General features: G+C 52.9%; 1 protein-coding gene across 1 annotated transcript; it reads right to left on the bottom strand.

The window, feature by feature from the left end:
• Positions 1 to 9,963: 9,963 nt before the first annotated feature.
• LOC135279999 (LON peptidase N-terminal domain and RING finger protein 1-like) lies at positions 9,964 to 23,573 on the bottom strand. Its single transcript, XM_064387663.1, has 12 exons — positions 23,032 to 23,573; positions 19,284 to 19,402; positions 18,694 to 18,816; positions 18,360 to 18,485; positions 17,600 to 17,735; positions 16,709 to 16,802; positions 15,463 to 15,577; positions 14,707 to 14,828; positions 14,155 to 14,313; positions 13,526 to 13,688; positions 13,296 to 13,442; positions 9,964 to 12,173 (listed from the first exon to the last, which is right to left on the bottom strand). The coding sequence occupies exons 1-12, from the start codon at positions 23,396 to 23,398 to the stop codon at positions 11,976 to 11,978; spliced, it is 1,869 nt and encodes a 622-aa protein (XP_064243733.1). The 5' UTR covers positions 23,399 to 23,573; the 3' UTR covers positions 9,964 to 11,975.
• Positions 23,574 to 24,482: the final 909 nt, after the last annotated feature.

Below are 24,482 nucleotides of genomic sequence, written 5' to 3'. Positions count from 1 at the left end.
CAATGTATACTTTAAATTCTCATCCCAAGGGAAAGATGGTGCTGATGTTTTCCTCCACCAAACCTGAAATGGCTCCAAATGAGATGGATAATTAAACATCTCTGCTAAAGACCTCAGAAAAAAAATTTCCAGGTTATAACAGCACAGAGGCACATCACCAAGGAGTACAGATTGACAGTCAAATTCTGCTCAGGTAAAGGCAATTACAGCTGTGTTTTTTTCTTTCTCTGAAGTCACAGAATTTTAAAGAAATGTTTGTCCTTGGTTTTAAGGAGAAAAAACTTCACCTGATATTTTTGAATTCAGTTTAACAAGTTTGCTCTCATTCTTTCCCCCATTCCTGTTGAATAAAGGCAAATGCTTTCCATTTTGTTGTGCCACTTCTACCACAGAAATTAATGCTCCTTTTTGGCTGAAATGTCTGGAATGAGTTAAGCTATCCCTGAAAATTACTGCAATGCTGGGTGTGCAAGACAGGCAAAGTGAAGAGTCTGCTAACAAAGTGGAGGAGGGAGAATGCTTTTGAGTGCTTTATAATTGCTAAGACTTTTTTTAATCCTGTTTACATTTAACTTGGCACATTAAGTTCATAACCGTGGTGTGTAACCAGGTGCAGTAGCAATATACAAAATCTTATTAAGAGGAGCAAATGAAGAAGATGGAAGGATCTGGGATGGGAGAGGAGGGGCATTGAGATGGAATTAGCACCTGCTGATTCTCATCCTTTCTAACAATATATTGCTTGTCAAGAAACTTGAAGGGGACCAACTTCTTCCAGTTAACAATACACTTGAGAGAAATAATTGGAATGGAAAATGCAATGGCTCCCAGCATTCTCCAGAATGTCCTGGCTCCTCTGTTTTCCATGAAGTGAGCGCTGCCTTGCTGCAGCTTGGCACCATTCAAGGTCCCTCCTGCTGCTCTTCTCCCCTTGTTTTGCTAATTGCAGTGGTTTTTTAACAAACCTTAAATACAAAAGGGTCTTGAGCAGTTCTAGCTGGATTGAACTATTGTGTCAGCCCTGTCAGGAATGCTCAAAATAAAAGATTTAGATTTTTAACCAGGTTGCTATTAGAATGGAAACAAGGATCAACTGATTACTGGTCTCTCTTTAGGAAGTCTCTCACACTGGTGCTCAATATTATCAACCCCTTTACATTACTGCATGTAGGAATGAAATTTAAGTGTAATCATCCTTAAAGAGAGACACAAGTCCTGGACCCAGTGAGAAGTGACTTGTTAAGATAGCTCAGAAAGAAAAATAGGTGCAAAATCAGAAATTTAATCTTCACCTTGGAATTATTGCTGCCAGAGGACTAGAAAGACCTGTACAGAGAAAAACAATGGAGATGTGGGTATACCTCAGGGTTTCTCTTTCTGTGACTTTTCTGTGGTCAATGGGTACCTGCTCCATCCTGCACCCTCCCTTAAGAGGGGGTCGTGAGAGCCCTCCCTGCTTCCCAGCATCTTTGCAAAGGGAGGTAAGGTGCCAAATCAAGGGCTGAACCTGGGCTAAAATCTTCTGTCAGGCATTCAGAGAAATCCCCAGCCTCAGGCAGCTGGAGGCAGCACTGTTGGGCAGGTGAGTTATCCTCAGTCAGCTGGAGGATCCCACAATCCCAGTGGCAGGCTCTGCTGAGCATCCCTGGGGCAGCCTGGATGCATTATCCTGCTCCCAACAAAACCCTGGAGCCCCCCAGACTGGGAAAAGACACTGGGAAAGCAGCTGGACCCCATTCCCCTGCAAACCCACCCCTGCAAGCCCAGACCTGAGACAGCCCAGGCTCCCCATGAGCACCTGCAAAATGGAAATTCAGTTCAGCACAAGCCCAGCAGCCCAGCCAGCCTGAGCCTGCTCAGCAGTGGGGTCTTTTCCTTAACATAAGAAAACATCTTCTGCAGGAAACAGGGGAATGAGAGTTTTTTTTTCTGATATGTCATCTCCCTCTGCCACCTTTAGCTCAGTGCTAGCATGGAGCTGCCAGGGGGACTCTGACCTTTGTGGGAAATGTAAAAATCATTGAGGCTTTCATATTGTTTAATATTGCTCATTGATTAGTTTCCATCTCCCTGAAGGCAAGAGATTTGAGTTAGAGCCAGAGCTCAGCAGTACCCAGTGCTGTGGGTGGTACTGAGCTTTCAAGAGAGAGAGAAAGCTGACAAAATAAAACAGAGAATGACTTTGAAAAATAAGGACAAGAAAATTAATAACTCTCAGGGTGGATGTCTTTTTTCCTGACCTGGACTAAAATCTCACTACCATTTGCATAAAGCTTTAACTCCCAGAGAGAGTCAAACATTGACAGCTTTTTTCAGCTCCAAGCCATGGAACTCATTTGTTGCAGCTACAGAAATGTTATGTGGGCCTGGTTTTAATTTTTTTTTGTGCCAGAAATTGGCTGTATTTGCTGTGCCCACCCCAGAGCAGGCTTGTGGGTGCACCAGCCCTGTGTCCTCGCCGATGATCTGGGATGCTGGTGACACAAATCTCTCACTTCACCCCTCTTGGCAACAGGACTTTCAAGTCCAGCCTCAAGGAGGAGGCAGAGCTGCTGTTCAGGTGGCACAGCAGAGCAGCTGCCAGGGAAAAGTCCAGGAGAAACAGGGCACAGAGCTCAGGGTGGGGCAGTTTGCACTGACTGGAGGCCAGGGCAGCCCCCACGAGGATCTCCTGCTTCTGCAGACCCAGAGCATCCAACCTCACATAAATCCATCCCCAGCCAGACAAGCTGATGATGAATGGAGCAGAGCTGCTGAGTAAGAAAGGGCCCCGTTGAAAAGCCTGTTTAATTGCCTTGAAACTTGTTTTGAGGAACCATAGGCACTAATCTCCCTTCTAATAAAACAGCCAAGAATAGCCATGTCTGGGCAGCTCTTGCTACTTGATTAATCTCATCTCAGCTCTGGCTTCTTTCTCCCAAAGCTTCTTCCACAAAGCCCTGACTCGCCTCATTCCACTGACTCATCCAGAGCTCAGATCCCTCTGCTCCCAGGCTGGCTCTTCAGCCTCATTATATTTTTAAAGCCTGGGCTGGTTCTCTTCCTCCCTCTGTGTCCAGCCAAGTAAATGTTGGGATCTGCTGTGTGAGCCCAGGTTTCACACAGCCTGCCAGGAATGCCAGTGAGATCCTCTGCACATCCCATGCCAGGCTGGCCATGCCACAGCTTTTGGCATCAGCAGAGGAGCAGTCAGAGGGAGGAACACACTGCTCTCTTCTGCCCAGTCATTCCCTCCCTGGTCCCAAGCTTTTGGGATCTCTGGCATTTTCAAATGCTCGTCACAACTCTCCCCTGTTTGCTTTAAGGGGTTTGTGCTATCCTGTATCAGCTTAGCTGAGGTCACTGTAATAACAGCAGTAGATAATGAAGAAATAATGAGCATTAAGAACTCCCTTCAAATTAATCTCATCTTTATTTATCCATTTCTAGGTACAACAGGGTACCTCCAGGCTCCCTTATCTTTTTGGGTGCACCTGGAACTGTGAAAGCTTTAAACTTGCAAATCCAAAGCTTTAACAGGGTAAATAGTTTTGCTTCAAACATTCCAGTATGGCAATTAAAAAAAAAAAAAAACCCATAAAGAAGAAGAAAAATCATGTTCTATTCTTGGAATTGTCGGGTGTGCAGGAGAGGAAGGTTTGGGGGAGCTTATAGGTTTGTACAGGAGCTGCAAAGCTTCTGCTTGCTTAGCAGCCTTCACTGCACTGTGTGCAGAAAAGAGAGAGCTGCTCCTGCCAGTGTCAGCCCCAGCATTGCTCCCATCCCTGCTGAATGGTTCTGCTGCAATGTGGACACTGGGCATGGATTTCCCCCAGTTCTACTCAATGCCTTTAAAAATTGCCTTTTAAGCATCTTTTTTCCCATCTGAAAATAAAACTTGCCCTCCTACTGCAGTTTTCTGTTGGAGCTTTATAAATTGTCCAGGAAGGAGAATAATTTTCCCACATCACTTCTGGACCCTTCAAAATTCTTTAAAAAATAGATTTAATCACCTTCTTGGAAAAACAGTAGTGATGTCAGTGTATCTGAGTTACAATGGATGTGGTAACCCCTCAGTCTGAGCTGGAACCAGGAATCAAGAATGGGATTTTCACAGCATTTGGGATACGTCACACCTGACTCCTCAAGGTTTAACTTTTGACCAGGGTCTTGCAGGCTCTCCAAGCTTGTAAAAAAGGATTTGTGCTACACCGTCCATCCTTTAGCTATTTGCAGCAAATCTGGGCAGTGCACGTGAGAAAAAGAAAAGACACAGTGGCAATTCACTGACCCATGAATAAAATTTGATGAGGAGATGCCTCCATTCAGTCCTGACCACTTTTTCCATTTCCAAAACACTCCCAAAGTACTGGGTGGCTGACTGAGCAGTGAGTAAATCTGTGCAGAGGACAGAACTCAGGTGAGCCTGCATTTAATGTGAGTGAGAAGCCCTAATACGAGTGGTTAAACCCTCTGTTTTTCAATAACTTCTGGAATTCAAGAGCAGGTAAATGTACCAGTGAAGTCAGATCCATTTCCCATCTTTTCTTTTTTTTTTTTTTTTTTTTTTTTTTTGAAGAAAAGACAAGGCGTCCAGGTGCTTTCTGCAGGCTCAAAAAGCCAGGAGCCAGGGAGAGTTTCCATTCTGGTCATATTTGTTGTCTTTCCAGCCTTAGCTTTCACAGCACTCCCCAGTTTGAGCTCATTTTTCAGTGTTTGGGGCTGGCTGGCAGGTTTTCAGTTTCCATCAGTGGAGTAAAGGAGGATGATAAGCCCCAAGTGCCCGGGAGTGCTCAGAAGAGCCGGGGGAAGCCTGGAGGAGGCAGTGAGACAGCAGAGGAGACAATGAGGAGGGACAGCTGCGCCACAGCCCAGCCCTACCTGCTGCTTTTCAGTAATCACCCAACTGCGCTGCTTTTTTCCCCCCTCCCTCCTTTCCTGCTATTAAGATTTACGGGCAGGAAGGTGCCCAGCTGTGTCTGAGCACAATAAACCTCTCGTGGCTGCTAAAAGCTGACGAGATGCGCTCCCCGCTTGTTAGCGGTAAGGAAGATGGAAGGAAGTGGGAGGAATCCAGAGGGTGAGGTTTTCTAATGCCTCACTCTTCACTGCCGAACCCGGAGCTATTTATGGTGCAATTATCACTGCAGACAGACTCCTTTATCATCCAGCCAATATTCTGGGTAGAAATCCTATTGCAGCCCAGCCACTCCATCCATCATCACGGCTCAGGCGATGGCCAGGTGAAGAGGTTTGCTTGCAGGAAACATATCTGCCAGACACTTCTGGCCCTGGCACTCTGCTCACCCTCTGTGTATGGCCAGGCTGTGTCCTCCTGCCCTCCCAGCAGAGCCCAGTGCAGTGGGAGCGGGTGAGAACAGTGGGGGGTTGTTCAGCACAGCGATGCCAGTGGGAATTCCCACGGGAATCTGCTCCTGTTGGGGCATGGTGGAGGGGTTTTACCAGGAACACAAACAGCAGTGGGTCTTCTGGACTGAGCATGGCTCAGGGCAGCAGTGGATGGAGAGGGATGGCAGGGAAGTGACAGGGGGTGAGTTTAGGATCCTCTGTGGTTTCTCACAAGGGAGGGGAGTGAAGCACCTTACACACTGCCCATGTCTCTGCAGAGCAGTTCCCTGGGTGTCTGTGTGCCCCCACAGCTCTGGGACACCCTCCTCACATCCCGCCTGGCCCCACTGCTGCAAGAACCATCCCTCAGGAGTCAGCACAGCTCCACCAACTGAAATTTGGATTCTCTTTTTCCTTTTTCCTCTCCCCAGAATTCCTTTCACTCTAGAGAGGAAACTGCACCATTCTTCTTAGCCTGAGCTGGAATCCCTCATGAAGTTTGGCTGCACTTCTCCGTGGGGCTAGAGGAGCAAGCTCACACTCAGCCTGCTCCTGTGGCTGGTTTGGGACAAGACCAGATAAGATGAAGTCACAGATGAGACCAGTGAAGCAGGGTTTCCTCTTTAATGCTCATCCTGAAAAAAAAACTGTGGTGTAGATTCTCTGCTGGCTGAGCATCCCCTTCCCCTCCCCATTAGGAAGAGGCATTTTTTTATCCATTTCATTTCACAGACCTTGCCAGGACCTCGGTATATCTGGAAGCCTCTTCCCCTGTGTCAAACGTGGGTGGTACTGGGCAGCTGCTGGTGGGAACGAGCAGGAACACACGCAAGGCTGCTGAGTCACACAGCCTGATTTTCCTGGAGAATTGGACTAAACTCCCACCCACGTCACTGTTCCACTGCCAGGGCAGAGCTGGGATGTGCCCTGGTCCCTGCTCCACCATCTCCCCTTTATCTTTCTTTGCACAGAGCTGGTCATCCATTTGTTATGGAATGAGCCTCAATAGTTGCAAAGAGTGAAATTCTTGAGGCACAGGAACTAAAATAACCATCACTCACACTGCCTGTTTACCCTTTAATTGTCACTGACTTCTGCCTTTTCACGTTCGTGGTGCTTGAAAAGGGAAGAATAGATCTAGGAAATGTAATTTAATACACCAAACATACCAGCTTAATTGCAATCCCCATAAGCCAGACACACAAAACTCTAAACAAATTCGATTAATTTATTTCAATTTGCACAAGTCTTCCTCTCAGACTGTAATTAATGGAGGGAAACAATTAAGGTAAACACAGCCCAGCTGAGAGAGCTGTCCTTGCTAAAAGTCACATTTTATTTTAATAATGCTGTATTTAGATAAGTTCTACACTTTTAACAAGTTTCCCATTTCCTCGATATTTAATCAATCCTGTAAATATTTTGCCTGGGCTCAAAGGGGTTTGTGATATCGGGAATCAGTGACAGTCAGGAGCTGAGAGCCCAAATCACCAATGGGCACTTGGGATGGATGTGGCTGTGGGCAGAGACTCAGGGGTTAATCCCTCCTCCAGGTGCTCCCAGGGGCTGAAAGGTGGCCCTGAATCAGGTGGTGTGAGAGGCAGCTCCTTGTTACTGTCCCAAATCCAGAGCTTCTCAGTTGCAGGTTGGTGTGCTTCTCTCATTGTTGGTGTGAGGGAGCTAAATGGGTTTGGAAAGGCCTTTGGAAAAAGGCTGTCACTGTAAATCAGTTTATGAATGGAGAAAATTACCAAGCGTCATGCTAAGGCAGCTCCACCTGATGCATCATCCCAGATCCCTGCTCCTGCTTGGATCAGGGCTTGGCTTTGCACAGTTCCCACGTTCAGCACAGCCAGGGAATGCCATTGCAGCACCTCCAGAATGCCACTGCACAGGAGACAAAGGCATTTGTCCAGCTGCCACTTGAACTCTGCCCTGGGTCACCGTCAGCACATGCCTGGGATCACCACGGTCTGCTCTGTACAGGACAGGGGTGAATTTCACCCCCTCGTGCAGCCTGGCCAGAGGAAAGGACAGCACCATCATGGGATCCCAAACATTGTCATGGTGCTTTTTGGGGCTGTCCTGTGCAGGGCCAGGAGCTGGACTCAATGTTCCTCATGGGTCCCTTGTAACTAAGGATATTCAATGTTTCTCCAGGTGAATAGGCAGGTCCCATTCCACTCCAACTGCTTCAGCACTGACTTTGAGTCACTTTTTTTTCATCACTTGTCATTTTCCAGCTTTGAATACATCTCGTGGGTGAGTTTCTTGAAAGAGACGGCACATCTGTCTTCATTGCTTTCCTTTGCTTTTTTTTTTTCCTTCAGAAAAAGTAGGAACAATACAACCCGTCTTTCATTGCACCAACTGGTATTGCTAAAGGGTGGAAAAAATTAGGTGCTGGTTTTTTCCTTTTTCTTCCCACCTTCATTAACTGTAACATGTACTGTGTTCCTCTTCCAGCATGAACGTAGCATTGCTAGAGAAGAAAATCTTAGCTCGAACAATCTTGTGTTGATTCTCCGTTCTCTCAAGTACCGGCTGGTCTAATTAGTTTGGAAATGCACCATTTGTTAAAGAAAGATGAGGCACAGTCTGACACCTGCTGTATTAATTATTTACCTCTTTATCTAATTGCCTGCCTATGCTGTTAGGTGAGGGAAGTTGTCACCCAGGTCTGGATTTGAGGGTGTTGAACAGGAAGGGAGGAAATGGTGCTGGTGCTATTGGGGAGCTCACATTTTGGGGTGATGGAAGTGGGGCCAGTGCTAGCACTGGTTTACACCTCAATTAAACCCTGGCACCCAGTGCCACGTTCAGTCTCTTTTTAAACACATCCAGGGATGGTGACCCCACCACCTCCCTGGGCAGGACATTCCAGTATTTACCACTCTTTCTGTAAAAAAAAAATTCCTGATATCCAGCCTGTATTTCCCTTGACACAGCTTAAGACTGTGTCCTCTGGTTCTGTCAGTGCTGCCTGGAGAAAGAGCCCAGCCCCAGCTGAGCACAGGCACCTTTCAGGAGCTGTGCAGAGTGATGAGGGCACCCCTGAGTCTCCTTTTCTCCAGGCTGAGCACCCCCAGCTCCCTCAGGGGTTCCTCTCAGGGTTTGTGTTCCCAGCCCCTCTCCAGCCTCGCTGCCTCCTCTGGATGTGCTCGAGCATCCCAAAGTCCTTCCCAAACTGAGAGGCCAGAGCTGGGCACAGCACTCGAGGTGTGGCCTCACCAGTGCAGGGACAGGGACAGAGTGACCTCCCTGCTCCTGCTGCCACACCATTCCTGACACAGGCCAGGAGCCATTGGCCTGCTTGGCCACCAGGGCACTCTGCTGGCTCATGTTCAGGGGGCTGCTGACCAGTGCCCCCAGCTCCTTTTCCACCTGGGCACTGATGTTGGGGAGCAGGACACCCCCAAGTGCCCCAGTGCCCTGAGAGACAGCAAGCACTCGAGACAGCAAACTGGCTGGGGTGGGGAGAGGAGCCTGCAGCACAGTGCCTGGGGAGCTGGAGGTGGGCTCAAAGTGACCCAGCTCTCCTGGGCTGATGGAGAGCTCAGGGCAGCCCGGTTGGGGCCAGGGCTGGGAGTAGGGCTGGTTTTGGGGCTGAGGGAGAGAAAAGCCAAGGCTCTGGCACAATGCTGCACATCCCTTCTGCTGTGCCTTCCTCCTCGCCCGCACTCAGCCTCTTCCTGACATCTAGTGGGAGCAGGACAACACGGCACAGGGATCCTTGTCAGCTCCAGGCTCCCGGGCACACACCAGCCACACATCAGGCACTATGCCGGGCTGCCAGAGCCACCAAGCGGGCTGGCACCAGCCACAGCCCACAGCTGGGCTTCAGCAGGGCACAGCTGCTTCTCTGGAGCATTGCTGGGGAGGAATTCAAGTGGAATTCCTCATGGAGGCAGTTATTGATGGCATAGCAGGGACTCTGCTCTGAGCTGTGGGATCTGTTTAGGGTTATCTGCCATCTCAGCCCACTTGAGCCCTCTCCCTCTCTGCTGCAGCTGTTCCATGTTCCCAGGAAAGGTGCACAGCACATCTGGGCAGTTCCCTTCTGTGTCCCTTCTTGTCCTTGCTCTGGATGGCACCTTTGGGAAGCAGAGGGAAGAGGCAAGATGGGAGCAAGAGACAGGTGAGAGCAGTCCCAGCAGAACATCACCTTCCATCCAGGACCACGCTCTCATTTCAGACCCCATGCACAGCTCCCTGGATCACCTCTCATCCCCAGTGCCAGAAGATAACCTGCTCCCAGCCCTCTGCCCATGGCTGCAAAGGCAGGACAGGGACAGATGCTGGCCACAGCATCTGGGGACATTGCCTCCAGTGTCATCCCACACTGGCCAGCATCTCTACTGGACTCATCTCCCACCCCATCCTTCTCCACAGCCTTTAGCTGCAAGGACAGGCAGGAACTCATTCCTCCTGTCTTGTTTCACACACATTCTGTGAGCAAAATCACCTTTTTTTCCCCTTGTTGCCATCTGCCCTTGCTGGACCATGGTCACTGGGCTGACCTTGCTGTCTGAAGGCCAGGGTGTCACCTCTCCACGTGTCCCCAAACCTCCCTGGGGATGCCCAAGCACTTTTATTAATGAGCAGCTAAAAGTTAAACACCAGCAACAAAACAACAACAACATCAAAGGTCTTTATTTCAATGACCTGAAAGAAAATGTAACTCCAAGAGCACAGATAATAATAAAAACCACAAAGGTGCTCCAAGCAAACTGGAGCAATTTGCACGGATCCCTTCCCAAAGCAGCCAGGCAGAGGTGGCTCTGGGCCCTGGCTCCTCCCCAGTGTGACAGGGGACTCCTGCATCCCCCCCATGCCAACCCCTTGCTGGAGGCACCCACAGGGACCTCTCAACCCTGGGGACACAGCAGCTCAGGGGTGGGTGAGTGGCTTGGGGTGGGGAATGTCACAGGGTGAGCCCACACTGACCCTGGGGAAAAGAAAGGCACTTCCTGAACTTCAGTGTCATCCTGCCACCTGCCCCGGGACTGCAAAGCATCCCTTCATCACCCACCCCAGTCCCTGCCAATGTGGCATCCCAGGGATGTGGCTGCTGGGGAGCCGTGGTGCTCCTGGGCCAGCACTGTGGCTCAAAGGTGCAGATCCAGCTCTGAGCTGCCCTGAGCTGCCCTGTGCTCACAGGGGCTCCTGGGGAGCCAGCCCTCAGCTCCTGACTGTCACTCCAGGGAGGCACTTGGATGGAGAGGAGGGACAGGGAGAGGTGGTGGCCCTGAGCAGGGGCCTCTCTGGAGCTATGCCCAGTGTCCCACCCAGGCTCAGCCCAGAAGCACCTGCAGTAAGGATCAGTGCCCTGATTTTCTCTCCCACACACACATCCAACAGCTCTCTGAGGGGGTGTGGTGCCTTTGAGAAATGCAGGGATAAAATTCCAGAAGAAATCTTAGGTGGATGTCACTCCTACGATTGACCCCAAGGCCACTAAAATTATGGATGAAAGACAAAAACCCCAAATCTTCAGGATTTCCCTGGAGCCTGGTCTGTCCAGAGAGTCTTTCCCCTGTGTCTAGACACAAGCAGCAGCCAAGCACTCGCTCCCCTGACATGTGGCTCATGGCCTGGGTCACTGATCCTACCCCCTCCCTGCCTCCCCAGAGATCTGGATCCCTTTGACTTTGCTATCCTCTTTTGGGGGATCCTGAACTATTCTGGGTCCCGAGTGCAAGAGTCCAGCCGCAGCTGAGATCCTGATTTTCTCCTGAGGAAGCAGAAAGTTCACAACAAACACAGAACAGGGGGAAATTGCATTAGTCAAGGAACAGAAAGTCTCAAAACAAAATTTCCAGACTTAACTCCCTTGTGCTATCAGCTCCTCCCAGCCCCCAGGTCCAACCCTGTAACCTGAACCCAGCCAGGGTCGGGAACAGCAGCCTTTGGGTAGGGGGACAAGCACCAAAGCTGACAGAATCCCCCCTCCCACGGGCTGGCAGTGTCCCAGGGAAGGGTCTGGCCAGCAAACAGCACAGCACCGAGCAGAGCAGTGGGAAGGGGGTGTCTGCACCTGAGAGCATTCAAAGAGAACCACCTCCTCACCATGTGGCCATGGAGGTGGTTGGGAGCAACACCATGAGTTTCAGATTGTTTAATTTAACCTTTCTTCTTGTTCAAAGACAAACTAAGTCAAAGCTGTAAGCAGTGGCAGAACTGTCAGCATCCTCCAAAGGAAGCCTTTGGAACTTCTCTGCTTCCCCAGTGCCACCTCTCCCCAGCCTCTAAATTTCCTGTGTGAATCAGGATCATCTACCAAAACCCCTAAGGTGTCCTTCAAAGTGGAAGAACCAAAACTGAGGCAATCCCTGCACTCAGTCCTCTCCCTGAGGAGAATCCTCCTCAGTGCAGAAGCCACTCAAGCAGTTGATTTTGCCTTTGGAGACACAAGCCAGCTCTGCAGCCCAGTATCCCCTTTGGTGGCACAGCAAGCAGCAGTGGCACCAAGCAGCTCCCAGAGGTGGCACGGACGGCACAGTGTCGCTGCCGGCGCGGCTGGGCGGAGTGCCCAGCTCATCGCTGAGGTCACGTTTTTGGGGGATGGCAGGGGGGGCTCAAACCACCAGCAAACCGTGGAGGAACACAGAGAGAAAGCCGAGGGCGGAGGTGAGTCCTTGGGAGGGTCAGACGCGGCCGCGGGGGCTGCGCTCGGGCAGGAGGTGGCGGGGAGGGGGCTGCTGCAGCAGCGCCGTGAGGATGCGCTGCAGCTGCGACAGGCGGGCGCGCAGCGACGTGCAGGAGAAGAGGCTCAGCTGGTAGGACGGGTCGAGGGGCAGGATGGAGATCAGCCACCAGCACCACGTCGGGCCGTCTGCGGAGGCCTGGAGAGGAGAGAGGGAGAGATCCCCAGGTCAGGAGCGGCTAGGTGGATGCAGGGGTGGCCTTCAGGCAGAGTCGCTGATGGCAAAGAGTTGCTCTTGTCAGGACAGCCAGCTTTGGCCAAGGTACTCATCTGAACAGCCCTTTTGTTATCCAAGCTCAAAACTGCTGGATAAACTAATTTAACTTCCAGACAAGCATTCCCCAGGGAGCCTCCTGGCTCGTCTGCATCCAGATGCAGATGTAGCTGGTAAAAAGCCTATACTAAAGAGACAATGAAATATCTTGTGCGTTTCCTTGTTTAAGCCGGTGCTTTTTGCAAACACAGACCAAACCCTTCATGGCCAATGTTCTTGGGACACTGCTGTCACTTGAAGAGGTGAGGTGCAGGCCAGGCAGGCACAGTTGTTGGGCACTGCTCTTGTAAAGTGGCTTTTCTATAACCTGAGCCAAACTAAGAGGGAAAAGCTCAATTCAGCTGCAGGAGGGTGAGTTGTTTTGTAATTCCTGAACATATTAATGTGACTGCTGGCCAGGACAGCCTTAGCCTGGGACAAGCCAGCAAGAGTATATTTGTAACGATCCACAGAGGAAATGCTTTCTTTAAGGAGTGAAAATTAAATTTTGGGATTTTTTTTCTCCTACAGAACCTGAATTTGTCAGAGCCATATAATAAGCAAATTGGATCCTGTCCTCTTAGCTCCTTACCTCTGGCCAGCCATGGCTGTCTCAAAGGATCACAGTGAGAAAGGAGACTGCAGACTCAACAAGCTGCAGGGTTTGCTTCTTTGCCAATTTGTTTGGTTTCTTTTTCCCAAAGTGTTTTCAAACACACACAGTTCAGTTTCGCAGTTCTTATTTAGGAAAAGACTCTGGGAAAGATTTTAAAACTCAGTGTTTCCAAGAACAGTTTAAAACCATAAAGAAACATCAAGCAGTTTTACAAAACAAGCCCTACCAACTGTCTGGATGAGAGATGCTGTAACAGGGGTGAAAAACTGGACTTTTTTTGTTCATCCTGGGAGGAAGCTGAGTAGGGAAGCAGGGTGGTTACTGCAGGAACAGCACTGCTGCAGAGGCTCTCTTGGTACTCTGATGGTGCATCCCTTCCCTCTGAGCATTACCTGGATGTCCTCTTCCTTCTCTGGCAGTGGTCCATGCTGCATCAGGATGTGCCTGGAGGTGAGGTCCCCGTGCTCACAGAACCGCTGGGCCAGGCGATAGGTGCTCTCGTGCAGGCACTGCAGCTCCTGCAGCTCCTCCCCGGACACCTGAACAGAGGCAAGAGGGACATGTCTGTGGGGGGGGGATCTATCCCACTGCAGCCCAGGATTCTGCTCAGCCCTGCCCTCACCTTCTTGTCCTCCAGGTACTCGATGTCAGCAGTGTGGTAGCCGTCCCTGTGCCCGCGGCTCAGCACACGGAACCGCTGCCGGCCGATGGTGTCCACCAAGGACCTGCCGTCGGCCAGCAGCTCCACCTGACGGATCTCCAGCATGCAGCCGTAGTCAGCGAAGCTGCAGGGACACAGGGACAGGAAACAGGGGCTGAGCTGGGATAACAGGCGGCAAGAGAGCTGCTTCTCCTAAAGGTATCGTCTCCAAAGCAGGAAAAGGCAGAGGACAAGGGAAAAATTCAGGGCAGGGGCAAATTGAGACATTCAATCAAGTCACCCCCCAGTGCTCACTAAGTGGAGCTGGAGGTCACAGCCAGAGAACCATGGAACTCAGAGACATCCTGAGTCAGAAGCTGTTCCAAGAATTGTATTGAATTGTATTTGACAGCTACCACTGTCTCTGTCCAGCTCCAGTGCTGACCTCATTCCCTGATCCCATTTCACTCTGCACTGGGGGAACACACCACCTCCCTGCAAGATGGCACTGATAGGAAATCTTTCAGAACTACTGAGTATTTTAGACATTTGGGGCTGGAGCAGAGAGAGGCAAACCAGCTGGGGCAGGGGGAAGCTTGCCAGGAGCTCACCTTTTCCCGTTCTCATATATGCACATGCCAAACCTCCTGGTGCCGCTCTCCTGGCACCGCCGGATCATCAGGCGGTACCGAGGCTCGAAGACGTGCAGAGGGCAGGGGATGCCAGGGAAGGACATTGTGCACACAAAGATGGGGATGTTCTTGGTCAGGCTGAGGGACAGAAGGAGAAACAACTGTGACATCTCGCCAGGCAAATCCCATCCCTGCATCAGCTGCTCTCCCAAACCAGGTGTGTCTTTAAGCACAAGAAGTGGTGCTCCAGCACAGAGCAACACTAAAGTTCCACTTGGCTCACCAAGAGACCAAGGACAGATTCTGCCCACAAAACAGCTCCTTGCAAAGATGGTCCCTCACCCCCAGGTGCCTCATGGGGCACGTCCACACCCACACAGCACAGCTGCAATGTGGTCCTGGAGGTGGGACAGACATCACTTGAGAGAACCAAGCCACAGCAACGGTATGGGGTGTGGACAGCCCTCTCAGAGCCCCTTCCAGTCCCCATGAGCACCCACCCACACACAGACAGGAGCAGTCCCTGCTTACTTGGAGAGCTCTGCCATCTCTGCCCGGTGCAGCTCCCGGCGCTCAGCCAGCTGTGTGGGGAAGGTGGCCAGCATGATGTCCTGCAGCAGCACCGTGGGGCTGTACCTCCCAGCCTTCAGGTACTGAAAGGAATTAGACCCAAAAAAGGTTGGAGAAGAGGAGGGAGGAAGCCCTGAGGCCCTGACGGACTCTGAATCACGCTCACTTTTATTGGAACTGAAGGTAATTTTAGACCAGAGAAAGTCAAGGATAAAACCTATCATGGGATGTTGAGCCGTTGAGCAGGATGGGATGTCAGCTCCACTGAGACCTCCAGACACAGCTCAGAGCCAGGGCCCGTCCAACACAGCGTCCTGTCTCTGACAGTGATGCAGCCCTTGTATGACAACCTAATTTCCCTGATGGTCTCATCCGAATCCCTTTTCATTAAAGATTAAATCAAATCTCCAGGCTAGCAGGTTTTCCATCCATTTCCATTTTTTAAAGTCATTAGCATTTTCTTCTCTCTCTCTCTCTCTCTCCTCTTCTGTTTACAATCTCACTAAATCACTGTGGCATCTTGTGGAAATGAATCTCTTGGTCTTAATTATCAACTGTCTGGTCATTCCCATGTGAGTGGAGCTGACACCGCCGTGCCAGGGAGCTGCTAATGTAAGAACATTGCACCTTCCCAGCCCAGCCCTGGGCACACAGCCAGCAGCTGGAGCTGGTTCCCAGCTCCCCTTGGGCTCCATCCCAGGGGACTCGTGCCCTCACCTCTCTCAGGCTCTGTTTGCAGAGGGGGCAGTTGGGCCGGTGGTCCAGGCAGCGCTCCAGGCACTCCTTGCAGAAGGTGTGACCACAGGGCGTCGTCACCGGCTCGAAGAACATCCTGCAAAGAGTGATCAGTCAGTGGAATTGCTGAGAGCAACAAAGGGAAAGGAGCACAGATAAGTCTGGCAGAGAGGGACTTTAATTAGCCCTTTAATTAGAAAGTCTGGGCTCAGACTGCAGGGCTTGCACAATGATGTAAGATGAGAACTGTTCCAGGCCTGAGCTCTGCTCCCCGTCCCTGCAGGGTCTCCATGGAGTCCCAGCAAACCCCATCAGTACACACATGGCACCCCTTGGTCCTGCCAGGTCTGTGTTTCCCCAGACACCCACAGTGGTGTGTAATCCAAAGGGCAGTGACAGGAAAGTTCCTCCTTCTCCCATGCTCCAGGAGCAGAGGCAGCAGCAGCTGCTCAGGCTGCTCACAGGTAGCTCCACGATCAGAAATTAAATTAAGGTCTTGAGAAAGCCCTAACTCCTCCTAAACACTGTTTTCTTCTTTCATAAGAGACCCAAATTCACATAATTCAGAGCAGATGCAGGCTCAAATCTCTCTCCCCCATGCACAGACCTGGAAAAAGCTGCCATGCAGGACCTTGACCAACTTGCACGTCTGGCAGTGCAACACCCACCCAGCTCCCTGCCAGGAGCCACTTGCACAACTGCTCCGTGTCCTGGGACACACCAGGAATAACAGCCTGTTTTCAGCATGCCCTGTGGCAGGGCAACACCAGTCCCTCCCCAGCCCTGAGCCAGCCGACAAACACAGGCTCTGTCCTGTTCCCTCTTCCACCTGCACCAGGCAAAGAGCTCCAAAATGCTCTCCTCTAGGTCTGCAATATCCCCATCATGGAGGGAATTTCCCCGGGCAACACCTTCCTGTCCCAGCCTGCAGGTACAAAGGGCAACCACTGTTTGGTCTTTGACCCCAGTGAACATCCCCACCTGCACATCTCTGTCCCAAGGGATACAGCCCCAGTGATGCTGCACCCTGAGACAGGGTGATGTGAGCTCCAGCAGCCTGGCAGGGTGTTCCAGCCCTGCCTTCCCCTCTTATCTGTACCAAAACCTACATCTCAGCAGCTCTCAGGACTGAGCTTGCTATTAAGATGTGAAGAAAGATGCACACCAGTAAAGAAAACCCAGCAAGTGCCAATTCTTCATCCTAAAAGCTCTCCTGAGGAGAACTCACCGTATGCAGAGGGAGCACTCCAAGTCAGATATGCTCAGTGACTCCCCAAGGCATGGCTGGGAGCACTTTGCTGCTGCTGTTTCCTCCTTGTTATCTAGTGGTAAAAGAGAAGACAATTCCCCATTTCAATATAGGAAACTAAATTTTGCTTTCTGACCTCATTCTGAGGTATAACTGCCCCACAAAGTGTTTTGAAAGTGTCAAAGAAAAACAAAACCAAGGAAATGGAAGATAATTCCATAGGAAATGCAACATAAACCCATTTATTAACCCATCTGTGTTCATCCATAGCTGGTGTGTCAGTGGCTCTCATGGTGCTTGGTAGGGGAAGGTGGCATCTCCTCCTTTTGCAGGCAGGGAAAATGAGGCACTGGGCAGCAAAGTGGCCCAGAAAGCTCCAGGATGGAACTCTCTGGAGACCTGCCATGAGCTATCACTGCTTTATGCAAACCCAGATATGTGGCAGCCCCCTGGCTGGACACTGATGGCAAGTTAATGCTGATGGAGGTGCTGCTTCCCCAGCTCACGGCATGTCCTGTCCCTGACTCGGGAATTTAATCTGAACAAAACCCATCTAAACACAAAGAAAGCCTCTCCCTGACTCCACACAGGGAACAAGTGATGGCTGGCTGGCTTTAGCAATAACTTGTCACCAAGCTGGACACAAAGGTTTGGTGTAAGTTCACCTGCTCACACAGGAAGATCAGGTGGATCCTCACCACATCCATGAGAAGCAGTGACTGTCCCAGCCAGAGCTGCCCCATCATGTGCCCCTGGGATATTTGTTTGTTGAGCTGCACACAGTGCAAACACCACATTTTCAGAGCCAAACTGGATTTCAAACAAGTATTTTGCATGACACAACACTGTGGTACCTCTGATGACACTCACCCAACAAGCACTGGCCCCGACTCTCTGCCGACGTGTCCAGCTCTTGCTGTTGTCCTGGCTGGGAATGGGTGGCTCTGTCCTGGCTGTGCTCACAGCCAGCATCCCCTTGGCCATCTGCCAGCTCTCCCTCCTGATCCTAGGCACAGCAAGATGAAATTGAGCCCAAACCCTCTTCTCCCTCTGAATGCACAGCCCCATCTGTCCCACCAAGCCCGACAGCACCAGGAGGTTTTCTGGTGTGTTGCTGTACATTAACAGCTTGCATCTGCAGGACAGCAGGAGAGTGGCCATTGCTGCCCATCACATGCTGAAAACATGGTTCACTCTGTCCAGACACACCAACTGCTATTTGGGTGCATCTGAGTCCATTTTCTGAACTCCCTCCTCTCTCCAAGCCTGCTAAATTTGTTTATAGAAGGCAAAGAGGAACATAAAAGCTTCCTTAACAGCTGCTAACGGTCTGAACTATTCTCAAGTGTGTCTTTTAGATGAAAAAAAAAAACCTGAAACTCACTTTTTGTTTTCCTCTTTTTTCTCTGTATGTAGTGAGATGAATAGAAAGTCTCCCCAGTTTCCTGAGTCCCCACAACATCAGCCCTGTTGACACCTGCTCTCCCAGCCTCCACCAGATTCTCATCCCAGCACACAACCAGGACATGGCTACATGTCCTGACAACCTCCCCTTCCCATCACTGGGCAGCTGGGATGTCCCAGAGGAACAAGAAGTCTTCTTGCAGACTCAGATATTGCAGGCTCTTACCTGAGCTTGTGTGGAAGATGGGAGCACTGGGCTCCCTCCATCAACCTGGGAATCAGCTGAGCTCAGGTGAGCATCACCCAGGTGTGCAGCCATGCATGGCTGAGGAGTATCAGCTTCCATGATGATCTGCAAGGACAAAGCAAGGGTTGGGGGATGCTAGGAGGAAAAAGCAAGGAGATGGGAGGGCTGCCAGGCTCCCTTTTTTCCCCCAAAGCACCCTTCTGCTCACTGCAGGAGGTGTCTGTGCTGGCTGAGCACTCTGTGGAGTCCTTCAGAGGACAAAGACATCTCCCTGTGTGATGAGAGCAGAGGGACATGGCAGAGGCCCACACACCTTCTCCATCTCTCTCCGAGCCAGCTGGAAATGGGGACTGAGCGTCAGGCAGTGTTCCCACGCCAGCAGGGCTTCAGCCCTCTGCCCCATCTCCAGGAGCGCCTTCCCTTTCCTGAAGAAGGCCTGCAGAGCAGAAAAAACATGTGGTGACTATGAGACAGTGACCAGCTGAGCATGTGCCCCTCCAGATCCTATGCCAGCCCCAAGGGAATGTCCCTTTGCCTCCTGCCTGCTCCCATCCCTTTGTCTCCTGCCTGCTCCCATCCCTTTGTCTCCTGCCTGCTCCCATCCCAAAGCACCCAGACATGTCGCTGTTCCCCTGATTAGATCTGCCTTAAAAAACCCAGGACTCTCCAAAGTGCAGCAGCTGCAAAAGCCAAGCCTAGGGAGAGTTGGAGAAGGAGTGAAGGATGGACACGGTGCCAGACCTCTCCTGTGAGAGCAAAACAGCACCTGCCACCCTGATTAGCAACCCAAAGGGTCTGCAAAGTGCATTTGTGAGCAGGATGAACCCAGTGGAGAACTGAGGAGAGGTGGAGGCTGCTCCTGTGCAGTGAGATGTGGCTCCAGTCGATGTGGCCTTCACTCACCTCGTGGTGCCCAGGCTCAGCCCTGCACACAGCATCCAGGTCCTCCAGTGCCTCTGGGTACTGCCCCAGTGCCACCAAGGCCTCTGCCCGGCACAGCCGCAGGGAGCTGCAGTCCAGGGCTGCAAAGAGAACGTGTGACATGAGCCCTGGTGGGGCAGGGGGGCTGGATCAGCCCGGGGAGAGGCCACCACAGTGGGACAGACCCTGTGCCACTGCCCCACAAAGAGCACAGCCTGCAGTGCTCTTCATTCTTCATCAGGAGACACTGGCTTTGTAAGCCTCTGCAAGGAAGTTATTTCCCCCAAACACTCAGTTTTAAACTGCTTGAGGCTCTTCCCTTTTGTTTTTTTCCCCATCTTCCCTAAAACACCCTCAGCCAAGAGGCCCCACTGCCTCAGGGCTCAGCCATGCTGGGATCTGGGCTTCCATCCATCTTTTTTTGGATACAGCAAAAAAAGCTTTACCATACACGTACAGGGCTGTGGCCACAGCAGGCTCTGTGATGTGACTCACCCAGCAGAGTGACAATAGCATGTTACCAAACAGGACTCCAGTGCTGCATACCTGACTTCCCAGACCCACCTGGCTGTCACTGCTCTCCCGGGGCAGATGAGAAGCCAAAGGGGTGTAAGAATCTGCCTGCACCACATGACCTGGGGTTTCCAAGTATGAGAAAAGGCTAAGATTTCCCAAAAATGAGGAAGAGAACTGAAAATCCCATTCCTTCCATCCAATTCCTTCCATCAGCAAGATGTCACTGATGGGACATTAGGGTGCTGGGGGGCACAGGTCCCACAGACATTGCTAGTCATGACACCAAGCATTACATGCTCCTGCCTTTTCCTAAAAAACTGACAGTGAGATCCTCTTCTTTCCTGCCTCAGAAAACCACATAAAGACCTTCCTTCCTATCAGCACAGCCAGTGGCAGAATTGGGTTGGGGGATGTCAGGGAGAGTGAGGAAGCAGCACCCCAAGAGCCCACACTCGTGGAGTATCCAGGTGTGGCAATGTTTGTGGGTTTTGAAATGCAGAGATGCCCAGACCCACCCCGTTATATCACTCACGGAGGTGACCTACATCCAGGGCAGTGCTGGTGTTCCAGCTCAGGTAACAGCTCTGTGCATCCAGCCCTGAATCCCCCCAGCTCTGGGCATCAGCTCAAAGCTGCTGAGGGTTGGAGTTGGGGATTTGTTGAGTCCTGGGGAGGCCTCCAGTGTCATGCAGGACAGTGGCTCCCAGTTCCCTGTGGGATGATGGCAGGTCCAGCACAGGTAACTTGTGGTGACCCTGCAGGATGCTGGCACTGAGGCCAGCCTTGTTTCACAAATTAGGCACCATTTGCAGGCACTGCTGCTGCACTGGCAAATGTGGTGTGGGTAACATCACCTTGCTGAAGGGCCAGGAGCTCTCTCAGGGGCAAGCTGGGTCCCTGGGCCTGGCTGGCAGCTGATCAGCAACCACCAGGAAACATCACTGTTGGTGATGTCTCTCCTGCACTTCCAAAGCCAGCAGCATTTCCTCCTGGCCCGGTTCAAACGCGGTGCTGATGCAGCTCTGCCAGCAAACTGCAGGTCAGGACTGGCAGCTCCACGACTGCTGGGTGCAGCAAGCATCTGCCCATTCCCCTGTCACCCTGCCCAGGCACCCACCACGTCTTATCACAGAGGAGCAAACTCTGCCATGGCTATTGCCTCCTTGTGCCCGTGCCCAGCATGCAGCACAGAGAGACTTTGCTCCCTGCCTGTGTCACCCTAACCCTGAGATCAGCAGAGCCAGCCACAGCCACTCCTGCACCAAAAGCTGCACTGGCCATGCTGGGCTGTGCAGCAGAGCATGGTCCCTGGGAGATTGTTTTCCTTTATAATATTAGCCAAGACCTTAGGGCTCGAGTGAGGAAACATGGGAGCTTGCTGCTCAGTACCCCATCCCACAAGCAGCCATCCAAAGATGAAATATCCCAGCCCCTAACAACGGGTAGGGATGAACAAATAGGTACAAAGTCTAGAGGGTTATTTTCCATGTGGGCAAACCCATTCAAACATTTGCACAGCCCAGCAATAAAGCAAATGATTTGGCAAAAAAAAAAAAATCAAACCACCCCAGATGTGTAAAACAGGGCAATGAATTCTGCATTTCTCTGCTGCTGCAGCTATTTTTGATCCATGATATCATTACACACCAGGGCCATCAGCCAGCTGGCAGCCTCAGAGACTCGTCAGCCTCCACGCTCCAGGCATGTCAGAGGCCTCCTGTGCTACACATTACACTGCATTTTGCTGATGTTCACTCGGAAAGAATGAAGATAAAAAGTTGACAGTTTATTTCCACCCAAGCAAAGCGAGCAGCTCTACAGGCTGGGCACTGCAAACTGACCTACCACATCACACTGAACCACAAATAAAACATCCCCATGGGTCAAACATTTATCAGTGGCTCTGTTTCAAAGTGAAAGGCAGCCAGTAAAAAAAGTGTGCAGCTGAAAGCTGGCTGCAGGAGCTGGAAAACACATCCTGAAAGCACCACCCACGTGGCTGAGCCTGGCAGCCCCAGCAAGCAAAGGTTCACTGGAGCTCAGGCTGTGACTGCAATTTCCTTGCTGCCCTCAGCCAAACTTTCCTGTCTTTCGGGGAACAGAACGTGCAGGGAAGAGTGAGGACAGCGTTTGCAACGTTTCCTCTTTATGCTAGCAAAGGCTTTTTAAAGAACAGTGTAACTGTACACCCCAACCAGGCAAAAGCCTGGCAAATGAGTACTAGAGGAGTGTGCATGTGCCTTTGCTCTGGAGGAGGGTGAGCAGCGAGAGACGGATGCCTCCGGAGGTTGCATAAAAGGACCTGTTTTCTGCTGCCAACGCCAGGATCGACCGGTCCGCTCAGCCCTTCGTTTCCAGGCTTATCCTGAACCTCTGGCACTTGTCTCGCAGAAGGCGATGAATAAGAGCCTTCGCTGCGGGAGGAGAGCTCAGTGCTGTCATAGAAACGACGCGGAGAAAGGAAATTCTGCCCCCGTCGCCCCAACCCCCTGCTCCAGACGCATTGTATAACCCCTTTTATTTACTTTCCAAGAAATCCACTTACAGCCACACATTAAAGCAGATCAAACCCCACCTCCCCCCCCGGGCCCGATCCCGGCCCTGCAGGCTAATGTCTGGCCGGAGCCGGCTGCAGAAGGGGCCGGGCCGGGCGCTGACCCGCACGGTGGGGCTGGCACAGGAGCTCTGCCAGGGCTGTGTCCTCGCCAGGCTCCGGGGGACAGGACGTGTCCATCCCCGACTGGACAGGTCCCAGCCGCTTTACATAATGGTCACCCCCTGGGCAGAGCTCTTTCTCTGACCCGGCAATACTGCCGGGCTGCAGGACGGGAGTGTCCGCTGCTCTTCCCAATCCAGAAGCACGTGGCTGATGGGACACAGGGGCAGGGCAGGAGCAGCGCGGTGTGTCGGGCAGCCCACCGCTCCCAGCACCTCGGGACATCCAGGGATGTGGAAGAAATGCCCAGCATTCCCCCTTCCCATCCCCACCAGCCCTGCTTTACAACACTCCCAGCTTCCCACGTCTTCCAGCTCCGGACCGTGCAGGCTTGGAGCGCGCTGAGCCGCAGGGACACGGTGACCTACATTGTCACCCACGGCGGTGCTCGCTGCTGCAACAGCTCAACCCGTGCATCTCGTCTCGGTGCTGGGCTGTCCCTTCGCACCCCGCAGCCCACCGCCCGCCCTGCCAGCCCCCGAGCCCGGTGCTCCTTACCCAGCTCGACCCCTCTCTGCGCCATCCTCAGCGCCTCCCGCGCGTCCCCGCGGGCCAGGCGGTCCCGGGCGCGCTCCGCCAGCCCGGCCAGCCGCCGCTGCCGCGGCACGCATCGCTCCAGGATCCCGCACAGCACCACGCTGCACCTCGCCGCCGCGGTGCCCAGCAGCTCCAGCCGCTCCTGGCACAGCGGGCAGCGGGACGGCCCGGCCCCGCCGAGGCACGGCTTGCAGAAGGAGTGACCGCAGGACGCGGTCACCGGCTCCCAGAGGAGCAGGCGGCAGCAGGGGCAGCGCAGCAGGTCCAGCCCGAGGGGCTGCCCGCGGGGGCTCTCCCCGGGCGGAGCGCAGCTCGGGCTGGAGCTCATGGCGGCGGTCGGGGGAGCTGTCCCTAAAGCCGGCGGTGCCCGCACGCCCCGGCCGCCGCCGCGCCCCCGCGCATCGCCCCGCGCCGCTCCGCCCCGGCCGAGGCTGCGGCTGCCGGCCCGGCCCGGCCCGGCCCGCCGGAGCGACCCGGGGCAGGCGCCGGTGGCGGGGCTGCCCGGGCCACCATTGGCCGCCGCCGCCCGCGCCGCCCCGCCCCGGCCGCGTTTCGTAACGGAGCCCGCGGTACCGGGGGCGCCGCGGCGCTGGAGCCGGGCCCCCGGGGTCGGTGTGCCGGTGGCTGCCCACCCCCCGAGCCGGGATGCTGGGGGGCCCGGAGCGGCCGGGGTGCGGGAACGAGCCGGACACCGGCTCTGAGCCGGGCGAGGAGAGCTCTGCACCGGATGGGCACAGAGGGTCTGGGGCACCCCGAAGCAGGAGCAAGAGTGCTGGGGGTGTTTCAGGGTGCCCCAGAGTGGGGCCAGGGCCATTTGGAGCCAGCCGCGGTGCGGGCTGCCTGGGGTATCCGCGGGGCTGTGGAGCAGAGTGAGGCACAAGTCCTGCGGACACAGGGGGCTCTGTGATGGGGACAGGAGGGTGGGATGCTCCAGAGTGGCTGGCACAGGATACCTGGGGTCCCTCAGCTGTCTGACGTTCTCCAGAGTGGTGCGGGGTGCCGGCTGTTGCGGTGCTCCGGAGCAGGGCAGGCTGGTGAGGCTGGGTTGCACCCGATGCCTCTTTGCATTACCCTCCATCAAGCCCATCACATCTGGGGACAAAGGGGCACTTCTCCAATGTACATGGGAAGCTGTGTCTCCCTCAGATGCTCTACTTACCCAGAACTGAATGAATTCAGACTCTGTATGTGGACAGTCCCCTTCCCACTCACAGACCCCCAGGATGGGCTCGGTGTCACAAGGGAGATGCATCCCCCCACCCCACAGTCATCCAGCAAAAAGCCAGCAGCTCTTGCACAGCAGGTGCCGAGAAAAACAGCTGAAATCTGTCAGTTCTGGAGCTCAGTAGATCAGAATTTATGTAAGGATGATGCACATTCCCCAAGGGCTCATTTGTGTGTCCCCAAAAACA

This window comes from Passer domesticus, chromosome 13, assembly GCF_036417665.1.
Source record: "Passer domesticus isolate bPasDom1 chromosome 13, bPasDom1.hap1, whole genome shotgun sequence".
Taxonomy (NCBI): domain Eukaryota; kingdom Metazoa; phylum Chordata; class Aves; order Passeriformes; family Passeridae; genus Passer; species Passer domesticus.
Note: the sequence above shows the minus strand (reverse complement) of the source record. Positions and strands in the feature narration are given on the sequence as shown.